Source organism: Erpetoichthys calabaricus, chromosome 8, assembly GCF_900747795.2.
Source record: "Erpetoichthys calabaricus chromosome 8, fErpCal1.3, whole genome shotgun sequence".
NCBI lineage: Eukaryota > Metazoa > Chordata > Cladistia > Polypteriformes > Polypteridae > Erpetoichthys > Erpetoichthys calabaricus.
Window position 1 is genome coordinate 86500947 of NC_041401.2, and position 23428 is coordinate 86524374.

The 23428-nt window shown below is 37.2% G+C and overlaps 1 protein-coding gene across 4 annotated transcripts in view; it reads right to left on the reverse strand.

The window, feature by feature from the left end:
- The window catches only part of usp32 (ubiquitin specific peptidase 32), a 229117-nt gene that overhangs the window by 96375 nt on the left and 109314 nt on the right, over positions 1-23428 (reverse strand). For 3 of the 4 annotated variants that reach the window (XM_028807042.2, XM_028807040.2, XM_051930804.1), the window contains 5 exons: positions 15290-15352; positions 10896-10979; positions 10750-10811; positions 4694-4796; positions 1038-1206 (listed from right to left, as the gene is read on the reverse strand). In XM_028807042.2, coding sequence (XP_028662875.2) covers positions 1038-1206; positions 4694-4796; positions 10750-10811; positions 10896-10979; positions 15290-15352 — 481 coding nt within the window. The remainder of the gene's footprint in view (positions 1-1037; positions 1207-4693; positions 4797-10749; positions 10812-10895; positions 10980-15289; positions 15353-23428) is intronic. The other variant, XM_028807041.2, reaches the window with a different exon arrangement.

Sequence of the window (23428 nt, forward strand, 5' to 3'; positions counted from 1 at the left end):
CTAATAATCTCTCTGTTTTTCCCAGAGATGCATTTACAATATATATAGGTGTTATGCTGCAAGTTGCTCAAAAGAATAAAAGTAATTATGCCATAGACTTCTTTGATCTTCACTGAACATGCTCTCTCTTGACCTGCATGGTCTGTGCAAAGCGTGGTCATTGCAATTTATTTAAAATTAGACAGGAAAAATGTGAACTTAATGTCAAAAGTAAATAAAACATAATGTAAAACTTATTGCAGTAAAATACACTAGTGACCTTAAGTAAGAAAGGCATGAAATGAAGAAAAAAAAAAAAATCAGTAAATTTACAGCCAGGGATCTCAAGCAAGTTAATGAAACAAGTGAAAACTTCTATTTTTCAGTTTACAGTGAAAAAACAACTTATAATTCAACTGTTTTAGCAACTTCTGCCAGTTATTTTTAAGACTTTAAAAATAAATAAGCTCTTTATAACCAGTTCACAATTACAGGGTGTACATCATCGTTCCATTAACTTTCCTTATTAGCAAATAGTCATTTTTTAATCCTTGGCAGCAAATGCATGTAATGCTAGAACATGTTTTCTTCAGTGAAATACAGTTGCTGACTTAGGCAGGTAAATAGTCAATTGTATCATTTGCCTAACGTTGGGAAAGGCCAATAATTGCATAATCAGGACGACTCACATAAAATACAGTATATTTTTGGATGGCTGTCTAGATCTGTATAAAGTGTTACTGGTCACATTTTTTCAGCTACAAAACTTAAACTGTTTACTCAAAAAAATGTTATGAACAAATTTACTAGTTGTCAGGGGAAGGAGAAATGCTCTTGCATATTCACTTTATGGGCTTTTTGACATACGTAAAAAATTTCTTCATCTAGGAACAATCATTGACAAATCAACATAAATTTAGTAAAACACTTATTATCTAGGAACAATCAATACAAAATTAAAGTAAATTTAACCAAATAATTTTCACTATTTATCTGTCTTAAATTTGGCACAACAGATTATTAAAAATGCATCTGTGATACTACATATTTGTACTTACTGCTACCTGTAGTCTCAGAAGCTTCAGAAGCACTTGAAATATTGTCAGAAAACCTTTCTTCTGAAGAGCTGTACGAATGTATAATTCCTGTTTTTTCTTCATCCTGTTGCAATGTGCACTTTATACCACTTATGACACCAGGTTGTTCCACTATAATTTGTGTATTATCCTAAGGTTTTAAAAAAAAAAAAAAAAAAAAAAAAAGAAATCAAATCAGTTAGATAGCAATATGAACATGTAGAGTTCCATGCAGAAGTTTTCACATTTCTGAACACAATGCATATTTTATAACTATATATACTTTGAACAGCTAACAAACTAAAACAATGGCATTATTATAAAAATGTTAGAGTAGTTGCAATGTATTTATTGATACAATATAAAAATAAAATATACGCATAAACATGGCATTTGCAGACATTTGGGCAGCCTAGTAAGTCAGTGCTTAGTAATATTCCTTTTTTGAGAAAGAAAAAAAAAAGTCATAGCTTCCAAAGTTTTTTGATGTCAGCTACGAACCTTCAAATTCTTGTGTTCAAAAACTTTTCCCCCATTCATCCTAGCAGATTGCTTTCAGTTTTTATATAGTTTGGGCTGTCCTTGCATTCATGGCATGTATTAAATCTACCCGCAGATTTCCAATAATGTTTAAAGTCTGGGGACTGTGGAAATGGCCACTTCACCTTGCGTTTCATAGTAGATTTTTAAAGTGTGTTTTGGATACTTGCTTTGTTGTAGTAAAGTTAAAAGAGGCCCTTTTTAGCTTCAATTTCATTGTTGACTGACTGACTAAATTCTCTGAGGATTTGTTGATTTTCAGTAGATTCCCATTCTTCCCAGTACTCATACAGTGTAATCCAAACAAAACTTTTGTGTTTGTAGCCATACACTATGACTTTCACTTAATTTGTCCACAGCACTTTGTACCAAAATGCCTCTATCTTATGCAGATGTTGTTTTCCACACTTAAGATGTTTTTTATGATGAGATCACAGGTTAAGCTAATTTCCTTCTGATATCTCTTCCATCAAATGCTATGTCTGCATAGGGAACACCAAGCAGAGCAGTGCACCACCACTCCTTTTACAGCTGAACCTACCTGCAGGTAACTTGCAACCATATGGAGGTTTTTACTTTTCCTTCCTTCACAGTATGCATGCTGCACTACATGTTAGTTTTCATGGTCTTCCAGATCTTCTCATGAACTCCACAGTTCTTTTTAACTATCTAATATCTAATGAAATTCAAACTGTGGAAATTTGTAATTGGAAGCACTTTGATATCTTTCAATTTCCTTCCTCTGCTTTGTAGATATCAATTTAATTTTCAGATCATCAGTCAGTTGATTAGAAAAGCCCATGTTTATTGAGTGCTTCAAAATGTTGGAAGAGTCACCAAATGATTTGTCAGGCTGTGAAACTGCCATCAACTGACAATTCCAAATGACACTTCTTAACTAGACTATTTTTTTTTCTTTCTTATTCTTAAGATTTTCCCCCACTATGTTTAGTAAAACTGTTTGTTTTTTTTATTATTATTTTTTTTAATCAGAGCCATCTTCACTTCATTTTCCCTTTATCTTAAGATATTTTATAGTTTTCTAATAAAAACCTGAAAGGCTGGTGGAAATATGAAAGCATTCTAATAAGGAGATGTTCATTCAGGTTAACTTTTATGATCATATACCTAACACTAATAAAAGATTTTAAAAAAATGACTTATGAAAAACTAATCTGTTCTTCTAACTTGAGTAAACAAATTCTTTTTAAACTCTGAGTGAAAAACAAACTGACAGTTTTTAAGTCTGAATAAGGAAGGCCATGTGTTGCAGAGGCTACGGTTTTGAATCTTAAAAAAATTTACATTCAATTCCAACTCACTCAATCTGCATATATCCCAACAATACATATAATATGTAAATAGTAGTTTACCAAGAGTATATACAGTTGTTTTTGTATATCTGTATAATTGTAGAGTACCTTGGGGTAGTGTTTGCTATAGAAAGCTACTACATAAAATCAAAACTTTAAATGGGATATTTATATGCAAGAAAATTACATTAAAGGATAAGTTGGGTATATAGTTATTTTTTCACAATCATGGTATATTAATTTGCCATATAAAATTCTGTTCTAAAGTCAAGCTTTTTTATATATTCTAAAATACCTTGTTATAGCAGCTTATAATGGAGCTATATGTGACAGCACACCATGCCTGATATATAAAAAAAAGCCTTAACACTTACCAAACACATTCACTTTGAAGCAGCAAAGGTTATTGATTTAAGAAAACATGCCTTAATGAGGCATATTTGTGACAATGTTTTATAAATTGAAACTAGTTTAGTTAGAAACTTGAGCTTTTTGGTTTTATTTTCTCAAGGCAAGGCTATATTTCTTGCTCGTTCATCTGCATGCAGCAGCCGTGGAGTAACAACAATGTAACCCCAAACCCCCTGCACCTTTTAGAGTCTGTGTTGCTATTTTACATAGGCCACAAAGCGAGATGCACAGCTAGTGGCAGCATAGTGAAAAAGAGCAGATAAGAGTTATATTGTAGTTTGTAAATGTACCAATAAATAACTTTAATACCCCTCACACGATCAAAAAAAAAAATTCAGATAAAGGCAAAGTGTACAACAGAGCAGATTAAAGAACACTTTGTGTGTGTGTGCGTGTGTGTGTGTGTGTGTGGGCGTGTTCACTCTGCGATGGACTATCGGCCTTTCCAGGGATTGTTCCTGTCTAGAATCCAATGTGTGCCGGGCCATTATTTTTACTCCATGGTACAGTTACTCTCCCTGTTCTGTAGATGGCTAAACAATAATAACTAAAGTATCTATCTATCTATCTATCTAAAGAAATCATACTTTCGATTGCACATATTCTTTCACTATAGGAAACTTGCTGCCTCCTCCAGCTGAATTTATAAAGTATGCATGTGCTTAAGCTAGAGAAAATAGTGAGGTTGTGTAACAGACAAAAAAGACAAGAACTAATCAGACATTATTAGCACACATCCAGTGCTTGAATGGGAGAAAGCCAGTATGGTGTATCAGTGTGTACTGCTCCTCTTCTAGCACCGCATACATCCATACATTTTTCCTCCTAACCTGCTTATCCAGGCTAATAGCACGCCTCCTATAAAAATGACTGAAACTCACAGCAGTGGTTTGCTCTTTCCGTTAATCCTTTCCTAAAACAACACTGTTTTGCAATATGTCTATAATCTCAAAATGCAAATCAATATTCAAGAACATTTTTGCCTCAAAAAGGATGTACTGTATTTGGCGTGTTTTAAAGCTTTTCTATTACATACGGATGCAGGGTTCCATGGAGTCCTAGAACAAAAAACATTTTACTTTAGAGCACGGTTTTATGTGGTAATTTATTATATACCATGATTGTGAAGATATAGCTTCAACTTGAAAACTATTAAGCTTGTGCTTTAAGCAAGAGTCCAATAAGAGGTAAGAAAAAGTTAATGACAAAAAATTGTTTCATGGGAACCTGGATGAAAAACAGCATTTACAGCTCTGTTTAAAAACCTTTTCTATGTAAACATTTTTAATCAGTTATGTAGTATACTATTGAGAACAGAAAGCATACGATGTTCACAATAAATTAATCATATTAATTAATTTTTGTCCAACTTACATATTTAACATATTCTTTCCACTGTTGCCACCACTGCATTGAAATCAGAAACCAATTATGCCCAGGCTGGAGGCCATGTCTGTTTTCTCTTTCAAGCCAACCTCTACTCCACAAACAAACAAACAAAAAAAACAAATAAGCAAATACACATGCACATTTCCAATATACAGTATTCCATGTATTCATCTAAATCTGCTGAAATCATTACAAAAATTTCTCGTACACTTTTTAAAGTAAAACATTATAAAATAAATTAGCAATGATTTAGCATTTATGAATTTGACATATAAATACTGTACTGTAATTACATAATGGAAATTATTTGATGAATTGTAAAAGCTTCTTTACTTAAATGTTGGAAGTTATACATAACAAACATCTATGGACCTCTCCTTGAGATATACATTTCGTATAAGGGAACCTTCTTAACTGCAATTAAGCTCATCACAAAACATATTATGCATAACTAAACATGCCATAGACAAAAATTTGAAAAGGCCATTCAAAATGCTATTTGAAAATATATATTTATAATTTAGGATATACATTTTTAGGTTTTAAGGTAACAAATGTTTGAAAATGTGTAGTGTCTGTAGAATAAACAATAGTACTAACAGTACAGTAAACTGAGGATTTGCTTTGTTAGGTAAAGTCAATTAAAATTTTAAATAGTGATGCGTAATGAAGGAATCACAAGAAATGTCGGAGACTTTTGACACTGAACACAGGTCAGACTGAGGATTTCTTTGATTTAAACAATATTACTTTTACACTTGTGGTTTTAGTTCTGTGTCTCTGGTATGGATGTCAGCAACACTGGAGCACCTTCACACTATACACCGCAAAATACAAATGTAACATCAGGTTCCTGTCACTTACAGAAATTCACACATGATTCTGCACTAACTTGAGTGTACTGACATGGGGGATGAGTATAGGAGATTTGTCTGCAACTTGACAGAAATACCAAGTAAAAGGATGTGGAGGTAGCGCACCACCTACAGGTACTTGGGCGTTCATATCATTGAAAGGCTGGACAGGGCTGGTACCACAGAAAAACTATAGGAAAGGGCAGAGCTGACTCCTATATACTTAGGAGACTAAGTTCCCTTAATTTGGGTAGTGACATCCTTTATATGTTCTACAACTATGCAATGGCCAGTGTGATTTTCTAAGCTGTGGTGTGCTGTGCCAGTAATATCACTTCAAGAAAGCCCCACTAAAATAAAAAACTAATTAAAAAGTCAAGCTTGGCTATGGGGTGCACTCCCAACTTGGCAGAGGTAATAGTGAAGAGGAGAATGAATACAAAACTTTATGAATACTACACATTCCTCTTTATATCACACTACCATTGGATAGTTTTAGCCAACAAATTATTCGGCAGAAGTGTGTCAAGAAGCAGAATTGGTCCTTTATATCAATGGCAATATGCATTTATAATGCCTCACTTGACTGTTCTTTACATCGTTACCCAAATCAAAAGTTGTTTATTTTTTTTAAGTGATTGTGGTGTGTATTTGAGGGGTTGTTGTTTGTTATAATATGTATGTATTTACTCATTTATTGCACTTCTGTATCATGCTAAATGTCCACCCTTGAGACAAACAAAAATAGATGCAGTCAGGTCCATAAGTATTTGAACAGTGACACAATTTTCATAATACCACCACAGTAGATTTGAAACAAATGAATCAAGATGTGATTGAAATATCGACTTTCAGCTTTTAGTCAAGGAGTTTAACAAAATGAGTTGTTTAGAAAAGACCAACATTTTTATATATGGTCCCCCTATTTTCAGGGGCTAAGAAATATTTGGAGAAACTATCAATCAAATATAATGATCATTTTCAATATTTGGTTAAAAATCTTTTACAGTCATTGACTGCCTTGAAGTCTGGAACCCAGGCCATGTTCAAACTGGGTTTCCACTCTAGTGATGTCTTTCCAAACTTTACTGCAGCTCTCTTTAGTTGCTGTTTGTTTGTTGGACTTTCTGCCATCAGTCTAGTCTTCAGCAAGTGAAATGCATGTCCAAATAGGTTTCTTGTCAGATGGCTGACTGGGCAATTGAAAAATATTCCACTTCTTTGCTCTAAAAAGCAACTGATTTGCTTTCACAGTACGTTTTGGCTCATTGCTATAAGTTTTGTAGCATTTGGTTGAATCTGAGCAGACAGTATAGCACTATTAAAGGGATGGGGGAAAACCCCTCGGGGCCTCATACGTGGAAAAGTCAAAACCACCGGAGAGCCAAAGGGGTCAGGCCTTTTGGAGAACTGGTACCCACTGCAGAGTACCAATTTAAGGTGGCCCATCTTGGTAGGTGCTTATATGTCCTGTCTCTCCGGCGTTGTGATCATCTTCCTCTGCTGTCGGTGGAGCTTCGTAAACTACACATTTCAGAGGCAGCACTCTCCGTGGTGCACCAACCTGGGACTAGCCAGACCTTTTTTATTGGTCTGGTTGCTCTAATGGCTGTCATACTCAGGGAGTAGCTGTTGCTGTGGCAGATCGGCTTATTCCTATGGTGCCTGATGTCACCTCTTCTAACGAGTATATTGTGAGACTCAGATTAAGACACTCTCTTGGTGCCTTGTCTGTTGTCTCAGTGTATGCTTTGACCGTGGTGAGTAACACCTTGGTGATGGAGACATTTTATTTGCAACTTTGCTCTAGGGTTGATGGGTGCCCATGAGGTGACACTTTTCTGGTCATGGGTAACTTCAATGCGACCACTGTCACCAACAGTGCTGGCTATAAAGATTGTGTCAGTCCCCATGAGTTTGGTGACCATGGTGAAAGTGGATCCATGTTCCTTGGCTTTGCTGCTGATCACTGGATTCTGTGCTGAACCGCATCACTGGACTTGGTACTCCAGTACTAGTGGTGTGGTGAAGGAGATCGATCACATCCTCATAGGCAGATGCTGGAGGTTCCTACAGAACTACATGGGCTACAGAAATGCCCAGTTTGTGAAATCTGACCACAGACTTGTTGTTGCTACTCTGAAGATCCAGCTTAGGTTTGGTAGTCTATTACGTACTACAAGCATGAGGATGGACATGCCCAGACTACAAGATCAGGTTGTTTCTATAATGAGTTTACACACGGTTTGTGTGAGGAATTTGCAGAGTTGAGTGCAACCGCTGATCCTAATGTGATATGGAAGACCTTATGTAACAAGACCTGAAGGTTGTGCAGGGTTGTGTTGGTGTTGCCGATGTTCCCAGAAGGAGGTATTTCATCTTGCAGGGCACTGTGGATATCATCAACAGGAGTCGCAGCACATGGCTTGATGGTATCATTAACTGAGAAGGATGGCTGTGAGGGCTCTGAGGGCAGTTAAGGAGGTGTTTGTATAGGAATCTGTGAGCAAGTGACACATGTTTGGTCTAGTGACACACATCCTGCTTACAGATGAATCAAACCATTATGCACATCCGAATCTGTTTCTTGGAGAGTCACAGTTAGGGAAGGTGATGGAACGGTCCTTACGGATGACAATGCAGTTGTGACCTGCTGGGCTGACTACTTTGAGCAGCTGTTTAAAACTGATCCTCTGGCTAGGACTCTGTCCACGGTTCTTGAGACTAATCTTCTAATTAGCTGTGAATCACCTAATCTCACCGAGACTGCACAGGTGGTGAACCAGCTGAGGGTAGGGAAATCTGCAGTGATCTGTGGTATCCGTAATGAACTTCTTCAGACTGGTGGTAAGGCTGTCCTCTTGGCATTGCAAGTAATGATGGGCATCATCCCCACTAACAGGAAAACTGGAGTTGTTGTCCCTATCTGGCAATGGAAGGATGATCGCCTGGATTGCAGCAACTACAGGAGGGTAACACAGCTCTCGGTGTCAGGTAAAGACCTTGCTAAGGGAATCGTCATTAGGATCCATGATTAACTGTTTACCTACCAGCGACCAGAGCAGTCTGGTTTTTCTCATCTAGTGGAAATGTGAATATCAGCAGATTCTTTGCATCTTTTGTCGATTTTTGTAAAGTGTTTGACTAAAGTGATCGACCTGCCTGTGGGACATCCTGAGACTTTGAAGGATCCCCACAAAGTTGCTGGATATCACAGGTGGCCTTTATACTTGTACTGTAAGTGCTGTGCAGAATGTTAGCAGAACCTCTGTTTTTCACAGATGATTCTGGGGTTTGTCAGGGGCGTGTTCTTGCTCCTTCTCTGTTCAATGCTTGCATGGACTTGGTGTTGGGCAGGGTTGGGTTGTGTTGTGTTGTCCAGCGGCTATGGGGTATCTGTTGTTGAAGCAAGATTTACTGATCTTGACTTTACTCTGATCGGGGCTCTCGAGAGACTGAGTGAAGAGTCTAATTGTCTGGGCTTGCAAGTGCCATGGACAAAAGCCGATCCAGGCCTTTAATGACTTCTTGGGAACAGCCATCAGCAGTGTGTCTACCTGAGGAGAAAATGCTGACCTTGTCAAGAGGTTGATTTACCTCAGCAGCAACATGTCCCTGGTGATTCTTCCTATGAAGTTATCAGACTGACTGGGAAAGTGCGTGTGTGTGTGTGTGTATTGGGGTGGGGTCATGTGGTCACTGGAAACGGGTGTGTGGTGTTCCCAATATCTCTGCAAAAGGACAAGGGTCCAAGTCTTTACAATCCTGGTGCTTCCCGTTTTGTTATATGATAATAATTCTTTACATTTATATAGCGCTTTTCTCACTACTCAAAGCGCTCTCCACACAGGAAGGACCCGGGATGCAAAACCACAATCTCCTTACTGCAAAGCAGCAGCACTACCACTGTGCCACCTGTGAGGATATGGTTGTGGGAAATGGACACTATTCAGAGACCTGAGACGAAGACATGACTCCTTCGGTACTGTGTCTCTTCAGAAAATCCTTGGTTCATGGAGTTCAGAAAGAGGCACATTACCTGCATTCTGAGGGAGCATCAGCTAGAGCACTATGGCCATGTGGCGTGATTCTCTAAAGGGTGATCTGGCTCACAGGATTCTCATGAGGACCTCAGTGGCTGGACCAGGACAAGGGGACACCCAAGTAACACTTGGCTAAAGCATGTAGATGGTCATTTCCGGAGGGTGGGATTTGACAGTGTGTTTGCCTGGGGGTTGCTAACCAGGATCCCTAGGTGCTTTGTTATATGTTGGGTGCAGCAACGCACAGTACCAGTTCACGCTTCCCAAGCAGACCTGTTTCCTTTGTCCAAAGAAATTTTTTACAGAACTGGACAGACTTGTAAAAATGTTTTCTGGCAAAGCCTAATTTGTCCTTCGTATGCTAGAGGTTTACTAGTGGTTTGCACTTTGTGAATACTGCCTTTACTTTCATTAAGTCTTCTCTTGATTGTAGACTTTGGCAATTGTAGGTCTATCCTCCCACAACAGTTTTCTTGGTTTGGCTAACTGTGGTGAAGGGGTTTTTCATCACTAAGGACAGAATTCTGCAATCACCCAGCATAGATTTCTTCTGTGCTCTTCCAGACCTTATGGTGTTGCTTAGTTCACTTGTGTTTTCCTTCTTTTAAAAAATGTACAAAAAATGGTTGATTTAACCAATCCTTGTGTTTCTGCTCTCTCTGTAAAGGGTTTGCCTTGTTTTCTCAGCCTAATGATGGCCTGTTTTTACTTTTCCACACTTGGAATCAATTCCAGATCTTTTACCTAGTTAATAGTTAATGAAATAATGAGGGAACTGCTCCCACCTAGTAAAATGTCCATATACTTCTGAGCCCCTGGAAATGATGGAGGTGGGGGAGCTATGGAGAAATATGGCTGTCATTTCTATATGGCTCATACTATATTTTTGGTAAGCCCCTTAAATTAAAGTTGTTAGGCTAAGTCACATAATGATTGCTTTATTTCAAATCCATTGTGGTGGCATACAGAGCCAAAATTAGGAAAATTGTGTCACTCTTCAAATACTTCTGGACCTGTCTGTAGATCTATCGCATTTATATTTTGTATTTCATTTTGCTAGACAGCATATCTGTTTTAACTTGAACAAGATAGTATAAAAGATTCCAAAAGGCTTCATTTATATATAAGTAAATAGAAGCAAAACCTGATAATCTTTCCTTCTTCTTCTGGAGAAGCCGGTCTTAAACCCAGTACAATGTGACACACCTATTAGAAGTAATAAATATTATTTTAAAAAGTATTTAAATCTAGGAGAATCTGACTGTTATTAACATTAAGTCGCTTGTTTACCTGAAATAAAAGATTAAGAAACTCATTGGCCAATGCACTTTTCACACTCCAGATCTGATAGTCCTCAAGAGTCAAATGTCCCATCTAGAGAAAAAAAATATATAGTATATTATTATACTGCATATTTGTCGGATGCCTTTATCTAAGGAAACTTATTAGTGTAAGAGTGCCATTATGAACAATTATGCACATCATCTCTCTGACACACGCTCCTTTTGGCCAGGTATATACTCCACATGACATATGGGTCTGTAGATGCTACTGCTACACTAGCAGTGTACTGTTTATGTTTGCGCACATACTTTATGTAAATCCAGAGAATTCCACCAGGTGGCACAGATATCAACACAGTGAGAAAACAATGTTCAGCTTGGGAGTGTTGTGAATTGCTCAAAACATCCATTAAATTCCCAGGACACCTTGCCACAGTATCTATGAAAAGGATGGATGTTTAATGATTACATCCATCAATCCAGGGATGTGCTCATTCCAGCTAGCATTGGGCATGAGGCAGAAATAATCCTTAGACGGGGTATCAGCTCATTGCAAGGTGAACACAAGCATACACATAAACCAGCATCATTTTAGCATCACCAAATTCCCAAACCAGTATGTCCTTAGAAGGAACCCAGAGCACACTGTGAAAACCCACCAGGAAAACATGCAAAATCCAGGCAGGGAACATCAAGGTAGTGACTCCCTGCGAGGTGTAGTATTAAGAGTATTAATTATTTAAATGAAGTTAACGATTTATCTGAAAAATGTAACATATTAATGTAAAATGTAACATACATGCTTTAACACAGATCATGAAAGTAATATCAAGTATAAATCTAAGGATTCTAAATGTGCAGAGAGCAGGAATATCATAAATTTAATGTGTTCTGTGTCACAATCGCTGCCTGCCAGTGCTGGAGGAAGCCCCAGAACCATGTAGCGATTAACAACTGGGTCAGTTTTAAGATGATGTTTATGACATTCTATTTTAATGACAAAACAAACTACATGATTAAAGTCAAAATTTCCACTTTAATCACAGAATAAACCTTTTTTTTACTTTACTGTGTCAACATGTCCCTAGTTTTTTTTTTTTTCTGTCTAAATACGCTTCTGTACAATCTGAAGCTGTGGTGAAGGTGCAAAAACCACTACACACAGAAGATGGTAAATGAGACCTTTAAAATGTAGTACATGAGAAATAAATTACGAAAAGCACCACAAATAACTTTTGTATATAAGCATTTAAGTTTGATGATTTGCTTCACCACTTCAAATCATTCATCAAAAATCAAAAGTGCGCACATTGATCCTATAGGATTTGCAAAGTGGCTTGCTGTCACATGTTAATAGTAAAAAAAGACTCTGACGTCACATTTCAACTTGAACACACTACGCAAAACCCTCCAACCCAGACTTTTTGCTGGTACTGCAACTCGTGCATGCATAGCGTTAATTTCTGAGGTCGTGCTCAGAGGATGCATCAAATGATGCTGGGAGCGCATGGCAGCCATGATGCCTTTGCTTACATGTTCTGAGCGTGAAGTATAAACTGGCCCTTATGGCAACAGTAATACGTCTGCATAATGCCTCTCTGTGACCACGACAGCCAAGTCATAACTTTTCTTTCTTTCGAGTTTTTCTTGCTTTGTAGTCATTCCAGTGTGTGTTTAGACCAAAGTGTGTATGTATACTTATTGATTCATTTATGTATTTATTTTTAGAGCTTCTATAAAAAGACAAAATTTTCCCTAGGGACAAATAAAGGTTTGTTCTCTTTCTTTCTTTCTATCTCACCTATCTTCATCACACTCTATAGTTCTTGGAGGTTTTGAGATCATTAGGTGCCATGCCTAATAGTTGTATATGTTCCTTTTTATTTTCACAGTTAAAGTTGAAATCATATCTTACATACCCAAATAGGAAAAAAAAAAAAACAAACAATAATTTTATTACATTTTTTTTTTTTTTTTTTTTTTTAACTGCGGAAATGGATTTCAGGTTTCTCACAACAGTCTCCGTAACATGAATTGGAACACTTGGGAATGGCACATACAACACATACATGGTGCACTGACTCAATTTAGATCCAAGTTCATCCTTATGAGGTTAGCCCTCATATTTACAATCCCAATGGGAACTTTTGATTTGCATTTTTCCTTTTTCCCCACCATTATTTGGGAATCTATGCAGCAGTGATAACATTTACAGTGTGATGCTGGGTCTGTCAGCCACAAAATAATCTGAATGTATCATATCTAAAACAATTGTATATTGATTTCTCTCATTCTTAAATTCTGTTGGGAGTGGAATGTGAAGTTTCTTGATTTTGTGAACTATATAAATGTACCCTTTATTGTCTCCATTATAGAAAATGTTTGAGGAAGTCTTGTGCTTCTAAGAATTGGGTAACATGCTGTAGCTGACAGTTTTCATGTCTACTAGTGCTTATTATGTGATACTAGCCTATGCCATATACACAAGCTACTAATATTGGGTTTACTTGTTAAAGACTATAGCCATTGAAGATGTTTCATCCTAGCATTTTTGAACATGAATTACCCGTTTTAAGTTTTATAATAATTTTGCAAAAAATGTTTTGTTTAGTTTTTTTTATCTATAATCAGGGCTGAGTTAAGACATACCACACAGATAACATAATTTATTGACACTTCAACAATTAAATTCCCTCATCTCAGAATTATAGCTTGCCATCAAGCATTTGTCCTGGTCCATCACCTTGAAGTTTCTGTTTTGCCCCTGGCTAGTTTACAAAGTAAATAAAAAAAATTAATTTTTTGGAGCAACCATTACCTGCTACAGAGAAGCACTTCAGTATTGGTATGTTGTTAGCAATCACAATGCGGTAAAAAAGTATTTGCCCACTTCCTGATTTCCTCAATTTTTGCTTATTTATAACAGTTCATTGTGATCTTCAAATAAATTTAGTATAATAACCTGAATAAACAAAATACACGTTTTTTTAACGGATCTTATGATTTATTGAAGGAAAAATGGTCACCAACACCAATACCGCCCATATGAAAAAGTAACTGACTGTGGGCATGAGGGTTTTACTGCGGAATGCTGTGTTAGCCAGATATAACAGGACCGATGTCTTCTAAAACGTTCTACTTTTGACTCATCAACCCACAAAATATTATTCCAAATGTTTTAGGGATAACCAAGGCAGTTTTGGCAACATAAACCAACTCTTGTTTAAAACAAAATTCATCTCAATGTGATGTTTGGTACACTCATTAACTAAAAATCGGAGAAGTGCAGTAGAAAAATCTGTCCAACCAACAATGAAAAATTATAAAAACATTGATCATGGAAGCAATGCACAAAACAATTGCAAAATATATAACTACTGCATGTTCGGAGTAACACAAAGCTGAAAGTACTGTGAGGTAAAAAAAAATACTTCAAATAAGATTTTTTGTTTTAAATATAAATTTAAATTATATGGTTGTGACAGTCCTAGAATGAAGAAATTATTTTAAACACATCCTAAAAAAATCTCACTTTATGAAATTCTTATTTTACTCTTGAAAAAAATCCAAAATGTACACCCAATGTACTTTTAAGTTTTAGTTTATTACCTTTTACATCGATTTTAAGTGTCATGTTAGTTAGCAGTAACGCTGTTTGTACATATTTGCACTGTGCTATTTTTAACACTTTTAATTATCCAATGAATATTAAATTCTACACACGATAATTTTAGAATTTCGTAATGTCAAGGTTGAAATCAAGATAAATAACAGACCTTTTCAGTTATTTATATATAATTAAAAAAAAACTATTACCTTGAACTGGGCATATTCTGTACAGTACATTTTAGGGATTTATCTTACATTTTTCCTGTGCTTGACTGGCATTTTTTTTTCTTTTAAAGATTCAAGTTCACTTAATGCATATGACTAAGTAAAATGTATAATATGCAAAAGTAAAAATCTATCCTTAAAAACGTTCAGTTTTGAACAGATACTCTTACAAAAAAAATCATCATCTCATTCCTAAAACAATTTCATGAATGACAGGTGCTAATTGATACTTTATTATAATAAATTATTTCCTGGTCATTTGTCAGACATCTGATGACCTACAGAAAATGTTTGGAAAACATACTCTCACTCAAAGCAAAGATAATGATTTCTGAACAAGTGACAAAATTGTGAATATTTATTAGAAAGTTTTTAAACAGGCTAGAACTTGCAATGTAGTCTAACCATGAGTTATAAAATAGCCTAGCATGAGCATTACCTATTACAACTCTTGTCAAAGCATGCCAGTATCAGCTCAGCACTTGATTAGGTATTTTATAACATTTTAAAGGTGGTTTAAGCATAAAAACACTCATTTGTGAAACTATGATGACATATGTATCTTACCTTTGTAGTGTCATGCATTTTCAAGATGTCTTTCACAATGTCAGCTGCACTTGAATGCAATTCCTTCAGAAAAAATAAAAGTTTTGGAGTTTTATGAAGTATAAAACTAAAGTCCATAAAGAAACATTGACAAGATACTGATTGGAATAATTCTGATAGATATTTCTTTCAGTTAAAATGGCCAGTCTTCCTTAATTTATCACCTCTTACAAAAGTAATAAATTATTTACCTAGCCTTACCCATCACAAAGTACACTAATACAGGATGACAAAGAATTAAATTACTTGCACTATGATTCATTTTCTGACATCTAGATGTAGGTCATTTGCAATGCCAATATATCATTTCTTAGATCTTATAGCAGAAGGGGCTGACTTGCTGTTTACCTTTGACTGCTATATCAATGATAATATAAAAAAACTGCAATGAGGTATGACTTGACATACTGTACATGTACCTCGTACAGAGACAAATTATGGAGCTATATTTGGAGCTAATCCCAAATCACTTATCCATGGTTTAGAAAGGGAAAAAAAACTTCATGCCAAAATTCTGTTCCAATTGCCAAAGTCTAAAATGTTTAGATCCTTTCCGCAAATTCTCTTCACTCATCTAGTATTTCACAATAGTTGTGTAATAATACATATACAACCTCAGTCTCTAATATATGCACATACCAAGTCAACTGGGCACATATTTAAATGGGACATAGTGCAAGTGAAATTCAAGACAAATACAGTACTAAGAATGCAGAGAACTGGCTGAATTGTGGCTATAAAACAAAAATGCCATTAAAAAACACTTGGCACATGATTCCAGCATATGCTGGTTTAAAAAGAAAATCCAAAAAATAAACACTTTAAGACTAACACCCTGTGAAACCCAACGTACTGATCTACCCCTCTTACATCCACCTACCCTTCCTTCCTCATATCTATATATCTATGTATATATATAGATTATAAAAATACAGAAGCTTGAGTATTAATGTATTTCAAACAGCAACTTCAGCCAAGATTCAAAATCAAATTTGTAGTTGTGTCATTTGCTCTTAGGCCGCATATTCTGGAATTTCAAATAAAGAGACATGCCATACTGTCAACTGATAATTACTTGGGGAGTAAGGCAGTTCATTCACTAGGAGGATCAGCTAGAAACACCCAATACATCTAAACTTTTAATAAAAGAGCAACTGAAGGATGTGTCGATACAAGAATACTCTACTACAAGAAGCCATGGCCAAAAATGCATCTATACAAGAATATGCTACTGCAAGAAGCATTGGCCAAAATGTATTTGTTTCTTTGGTAACTGTAGGACTTCCTGATGGATACTATATGCAAAAAAAGAAAACTTCCAAGTAATTGTCACAAAAGAAGTGTTAACAAAACAAGTCAAGAAAATGGCAGGTGCTGCTGTGGCTGAAATAAATGCCTGTATATGGAAGGAATGTTGCGGAGCCCTGAAGAATTACCTTTGGATGGCCTCAAAGAAGTTCTGGTAAACCACTCAGTCAATCTGTAAGGGTACTATGCAGGATGTAATTGACCCCACATGGAGATTTGATTTTGACAGGATAGAAAAACCTAAGGAACCCTAAGCTGGGTATAGAGGAAGTGTACAGGAGCAGCCAATGAAGGAAACATCAAATATGATAAGACCAGTTCTGTCACTAATAGCACACTGAGCTCGAAAAGCTCCATAGCGGCAAGGCTATACAAGAAACTTTGAGAGCACAAAATATTACGGACAAGTATCAGCCAAAGCACTTATTCACTACTAAGATGAAGTGGCACATACTACCTTGGGATTGGAGTAGTTCCCATTTTTAAAAAAGGGACTAGATAGTAGCTTCTATTTTTCTACATGGTCACACTACTTAGCCTCCATGGGAAAGCCTATATCAAGGTACCATAGAATATGACTGACTTTTGAAACTCTGACCCAGAAAGAGAGATGCATATTCAGCCATGACCACGGAACAGATAGTTTGTGGGTATTTCCCAATCCTGTATTTATGGTTGTCTTAGAAAAAACTCTTCACTGTACTGTCTTGTGAAGGATACTACAAGAAAGTAATAAATTGGGTGGGCACTGCTGTGTGCCATTAATTATACAATATTTAAAAAATTGGCATTAAGGTGAAAACATTCATTGTAGGTATAGGACTATTCTCACCTTCAGTTACTTTTTATGGACAGGATACCAAGGTGTAGCTTAGGCTTGGAGAGTACCCAGCTTGAATATCTCAAAAGGACAACACCACTGTCAGAGAGTGAGATTCATTGCTCACTACTGTGGTTTTTGGCAGAGTGTAATGTAGTAAAGTATGCCCTTGGTAAATTAACTTCACAGTGTTTTCTTGAAGAGTGACTTTGTTACGACCGATGAAAAAAAAAAAAGAGGTACTGCAGCTAGAATTTTACAACATGTCTGCTGGACATTAGAGATTAATCGTAAACCAAGTCTTTAAACTTTCAATTTACTAGCTAATATACTTCATAAGCTTTGGTCCTCAGCTTTGGGCAGTAACAGAAAAAAAAATTATTGGTAAAAGTTATAGAAATTATAGTCATGGCCAAAAATGCTGGTACCCCTGCAAGTTTTTCAGTAAATGCACCACTTCTCCCACAAAAGTGTTGTAATTACAAACGCTTTGGTGTTTACATATTTATTTTGTTTGCACTGGAACAACAAAAAAAAAAAAAAAAAAAGCGCAAAAATGTCTTCTTCCAAATGATGTTTAATAAAATCTCTTCCCAGATGTTTTATGGGATTTACATCTGAACTACTTGCTGGCAACTTTAGAACTCTGAAGTGCCTTTTCTTAAAACATTTCTGGGTGCTTTTTGAAGTTCTTTCTTCCAAACAGTCAGGAAGCACCATGCTTGTCTGCTCGAGGTAATCTGCAGCTTAGCCCTTATCAGTGAAGCTGCGCACTGTGGCTTACCGATACAACTGCCTAGATTTAAGCCTTAAGGGATGTTGGCGCAAAAATTATTAAATGAGCAGTCCAGTTTTCAAATATGGGTTCCTATGATTACAACTTAATGATGAGAATTGATTAACTAAAAGGCCATAAATCTTTAACAAACCAAGACTGAGTGTGAGAATGAAGGGAGAGGTAATTGAGTGACGCTGCAGGTGGCAAATACATCTTTCAAGCCAAACTGGCTGTTATGAGAAAGTGTAGATTGGGAAGAAAATTGTTACGAGAAAGTCTATTGGGAAGGTGATTGTTATGGGGGAGTCTATGCGGCAAGGGTATTGTTATGAGAAGTCTACAACACTGGGTGATGGTTATGAGAAAAGGTATGGAGCACGGTCATTATGAGAAACCACATGAAGCACATAATGAGAAATTGTGTGAAGTGGGGAAATTTTGAGATAAGAATTGTAATAAATTAGAGGCTCACCCAGAGAACGGGGCTCACTTCATTGAACTGAGACAGGCTTTATGTGATCTGCTGTAATTTCACATGCTGTGCAAAAAAGTCTATTCTGACTGCCTACCCAGAATTGCTGCATGCTTTTTCTGAAGAGATTTTCTCCATTAAAGAACCAGTAAAGCAACACAAAATTATCAGTGAACCTTGACCAGGTTTGACCAAAAGGACCAAGTTCTTTTCTATGCAGGCCTCGTTTTGTTTTCTCTTAATACTATGATGTGCTTTACCAAAGATTTCTATTTTGGTCTTATTGGTCCACAGGACTTTCTTCCAGAAGGATTTTGGTTAGGTAAGTTTTAGTAAACTCCCATCTGGATTTGTGTATCTATGTGACAGCAGTGCAGTCCTCCTGGATCTCCTACCATAGTATCCCATTTTATTCAAATAGTGATGGATTGTGCAAGCCGACACTGTTATATCCCACTGAAGCGAATCCAGTGATTGATCCTCTCTACAGTTTGGCTTATGGTCATTTCATCACTTGGTACTCTCTGGAACCTACATATAAATGGATCTGGCCTGTTGTTTCAAGGCATTATGATCAGCTCCTCTGCTGGCGATCACAGCACCTCCACAGTGGTGGAGTGAATTCTCTAAACCTTCATCTGCTGGGTCATGTGCCCCATCAGTCTGGCAAATTGACTCAATTTAAGACGCCTCTGTTAAATGCTAGATCTGTAGTTAACAAAATGTTTAATTTAAATGACTTGTTCACTTCACGAGGGCTAGACTTTTTATTTGAGACTGAAACAGGGCTGTCTGTGAAATACCTTGTGGACCTTGTTTTACCATATGGTTCATCTGTCTGAAGAAGTGAAATTGGTGATGCTTGCTTTTCTGATCACATGCTTGTTATAACTGAGGCTTTCTTACCTTAGTTAATATTTGTAATCAGACTACCAGCGAATGTAATTTCACCCCACTTCAGCTGAGCAGTGATGTTCTAGTCACTTCATTTAATGATATTTATTCTAACATTCTAGACTCAAAGCCTAAACCTGAGCCATGGTTAAATAAAGCCACTCAAACCTGAGACGGGCATGTAGGCAAGGATCAAGTATTTTTCAGATATTATTTCAAATAACTGTCATATACCTAGAGTATTATTTGACAATATAGATGGTATTCTTCATCCACCTGTTCCTAAATGGCCTAAACATGACACCAACAATCTGCAAAGATTTTCTCCAATTTAATGATCAAAAAATTGCTAACAGTAGATCCCACATTACACCCTCAGTTGATGACCAGTCTTGTCCCTCCTACATGTACAGCTGTTTGTCATCAGTTTAAGCTTGTTTCACTCCCTTTTTTGTCAGAAGTAACTAGTCACCTTAAACCCACAACTTCTCCGCTAAATATTGTTCCCTCTAGTCTTGGGCTTAACATTTTGGACATTATGAACAGTTGTCTTGAGACTGGTTCAAATCCAGACTCTTTTAAACATGCTGTGGTGCAGCCTTTAGATAAAAAAAAAACCAAACAAATTTGGAATATACAGACATTTTGAACTTCACACCCATCTCCAAGTTGCCCTTTTTTTCTAAAATTCTGGAGATGGTTGTCTTTCTATAGCTGCAAACCTTTTTAAATGAAAATAGAATTTTTGAAGTACAGGGTGAGTCAAAATTATGTTAACATTTGAATGATGGAAGCAATTTATTCACAACACATACTTCATATGTGCAAGACGATTTACAGGAATGTCTCAACTTGTTCGCCATCATGTTAAACACACAGAAATCAACGAGCAACAGTACCATTTAAATCCTGGACACACATTTCGCAGGGAATAAATGATACCACGGTCCGTATTCTGTCCTTCAGGTCATTGATATCAGGAACTTTCCTGCTATACACGCTCTCCTTCACCATACCCCATAAACAGAAATAACAGGGTGTCAAATCAGTGAAGTGTGGAGGACATAGCAATGGTCCACCATGACCTATCCATTGACCTGGAAAGGTGTCGTCGACATAAAAAAATAATCCATTAGTGTTAACATAATTTTGACTCACCCTGTATTTCAGTCCGTTTTTAAGGCACACAGACTGCACTTTAACGGTTTTAAATGATTTCTTATTAACAAGTGACTCCTGGGATACTGCCAACGTGTTGCTGTTAAATCTAAATGCAAAATGTGATACAGTTGACCATGACATCCTTATCACCTGTCCTGAACAGTATGTGGGTATAAAAAGAACTGCTTTGAAACAGTTCAGGTCATACCTCACACACAGAAGCTTTTCAGTCAGCCTGGACAATCTCTCCTCATTCTCAGTCCCAATCACTTGTATGGTCTCTCAAGGATCTATTCTGGGGCAGATTCTTTTATTACTGTAAATTTTGCCCTCTGGATCCATTTTTTAAAAACAAAATATTTCTATCCTTAATTGGAATGTCTAAAAAACATTAAAATGAGGATGTCACTAAAATGACAAAAAAAAAAAAAAAAAAGTCTCTTCTTGGCTTGACTATTGTAACTCATTATACTGTACATTGGTGTTAATCAGTCGCCCCTTGCTCATCTTCAGCTACTCTAGAATGCTGCTGCCAGGGTTCAAACAGGCACATGAAAACAGATTCACATCACACCAGTCTGAGCTTCTCTGCACTGGCTTCCTATTTGCTGCAGGATTGAGTTTGACAATTGAGTCTTACTGAACTCTTACACACTACCCTTACTCTCCATCATGGTCACCGAAGTCCTCTACCAAATGTTAATGGTCATGTTGAGTTCAAGACTTACGCTCAGTGGGGACTGTGCTTTTGTAGTAACTGCCCCTCGGCTTTGGAATAGTCTGCCCTTTTATACTTGGTCAACGCCTACCTTGGTCACTTTTAAATTGTGCCTGAAAGCCTATCTTTTTGTCTTACCTTTTTAAACTTGTATAAATACACACATATACAGTGCATCCGGAAAGTATTTACTGCGCTTCACTTTTTCCACACTTTGTAATGTTACAGCTTTATTCCAAAATGGATTAACTTCATTTTTTTCCTCAGAATTCTACACACAACACCCCATAATGACAACGTGAAAAAAGTTTACTTGAGGATTTTGCAAATTTATTAAAAATAAAAAAATTGAGAAAGCACATGTACGTAAGTATTCACAGCCTTGCCATGAAGCTCAAAATTGAGCTCAGGTGCATCCTGTTTCCCCCTGATCATCCTTGAGATGTTTCTGCAGCTTAATTGGAGTCCACCTGTAGTAAATTCAGTTGATTGGACATGATTTGGAAAGGCACGCACCTGTCTATATAAGGTCCCACAGTTGACAGTTCATGTCAGAGCACAAACCAAGCATGAAGTCAAAGGAATTGTCTGTAGACCTCCGAGACAGGATTGTCTCGAGGCACAAATCTGGGGAAGGTTACAGAAAAATTTCTGCTGCTTTGAAGGTCCCAGTGAGCACAGTGGCCTCCATCATCCATAAGTGGAAGAAGTTCGAAACCACCAGGACTCTTCCTAGAGCTGGCCGGCCATCTAAACTGAGCGATCAGGGGAGAAGGGCCTTAGTCAGGGAGGTGACCAAGAACCCGATGGTCACTCTGTCAGAGCTCCAGAGGTCCTCTGTGGAGAGAGGAGAACCTTCCAGAAGGACAACCATCTCTGCAGCAATCCACCAATCAGGCCTGTATGTTAGAGTGGCCAGATGGAAGCCACTCCTTAGTAAAAGGCACATGGCAGCCTGCCTGGAGTTTGCCAAAAGGCACCTGAAGGACTCTCAGACCATGAGAAACAAAATTCTCTGGTCTGATGAGACAAAGATTGAACTCTTTGATGTGAATGCCAGGCGTCACATTTGGGGGAAACCTGGCACCATCCCTACAGTGAAGCATGGTGGTGGCAGCATCATGCTGTGGGGATGTTTTTCAGTGGCAGGAACTGGGAGACTAGTCAGGGTAAAGGGAAAGATGACTGCAGCAATGTACAGAGACATCCCTGGATGAAAACCTGCTCCAGAGCGCTCTTGACCTCAGACTGGGGCGACGGTTCATCTTTCAGCAGGACAACGACCCTAAGCACACAGCCAAGATATCAAAGGAGTGGCTTCAGGACAACTCTGTGAATGTCCTTGAGCGGCCCAGCCAGAGCCCAGACTTGAATCCAATTGAACATCTCTGGAGAGATCTTAAAATGGCTGTGCACCGACGCTTCCCATCCAACCTGATGGAGCTTGAGAGGTGCTGCAAAGAGGAATGGGTGAAACTGACCAAGGATAGGTGTGCCAAGCTTGTAGCATCATATTCAACAAGACTTGAGGCCGTAATTGCTGCCAAAGGTGCATCGACAAAGTATTGAGCAAAGGCTGTGAGTACTTATGTACATGTGATTTCTCAGTTTTTTTATTTTAAATAAATTTGCAAAAACCTCAAGTAAACTTTTTTCACGTTGTCATTATGGGGTGTTGTGTGTAGAATTCTGAAGAAAAAAATGAATTTAATCCATTTTGGAATAAGGCTGTAACATAACAAAATGTGGAAAAAGTGATGCGCTGTGAATACTTTCCGGATGCACTGTAAGTAAAATTATGTGAATAAAGTAGAATTAAGTGTTAAGGTGCAATAGTGTAGTAATTATTGTGCAAAACCAAAGTTAGACTGGTGCATAGTTAAATGAGGTAGTTAGTTTGTTTGCGCTACTGCGATCTTTACTTTTTTATATTTTCTAATTTTCCTACT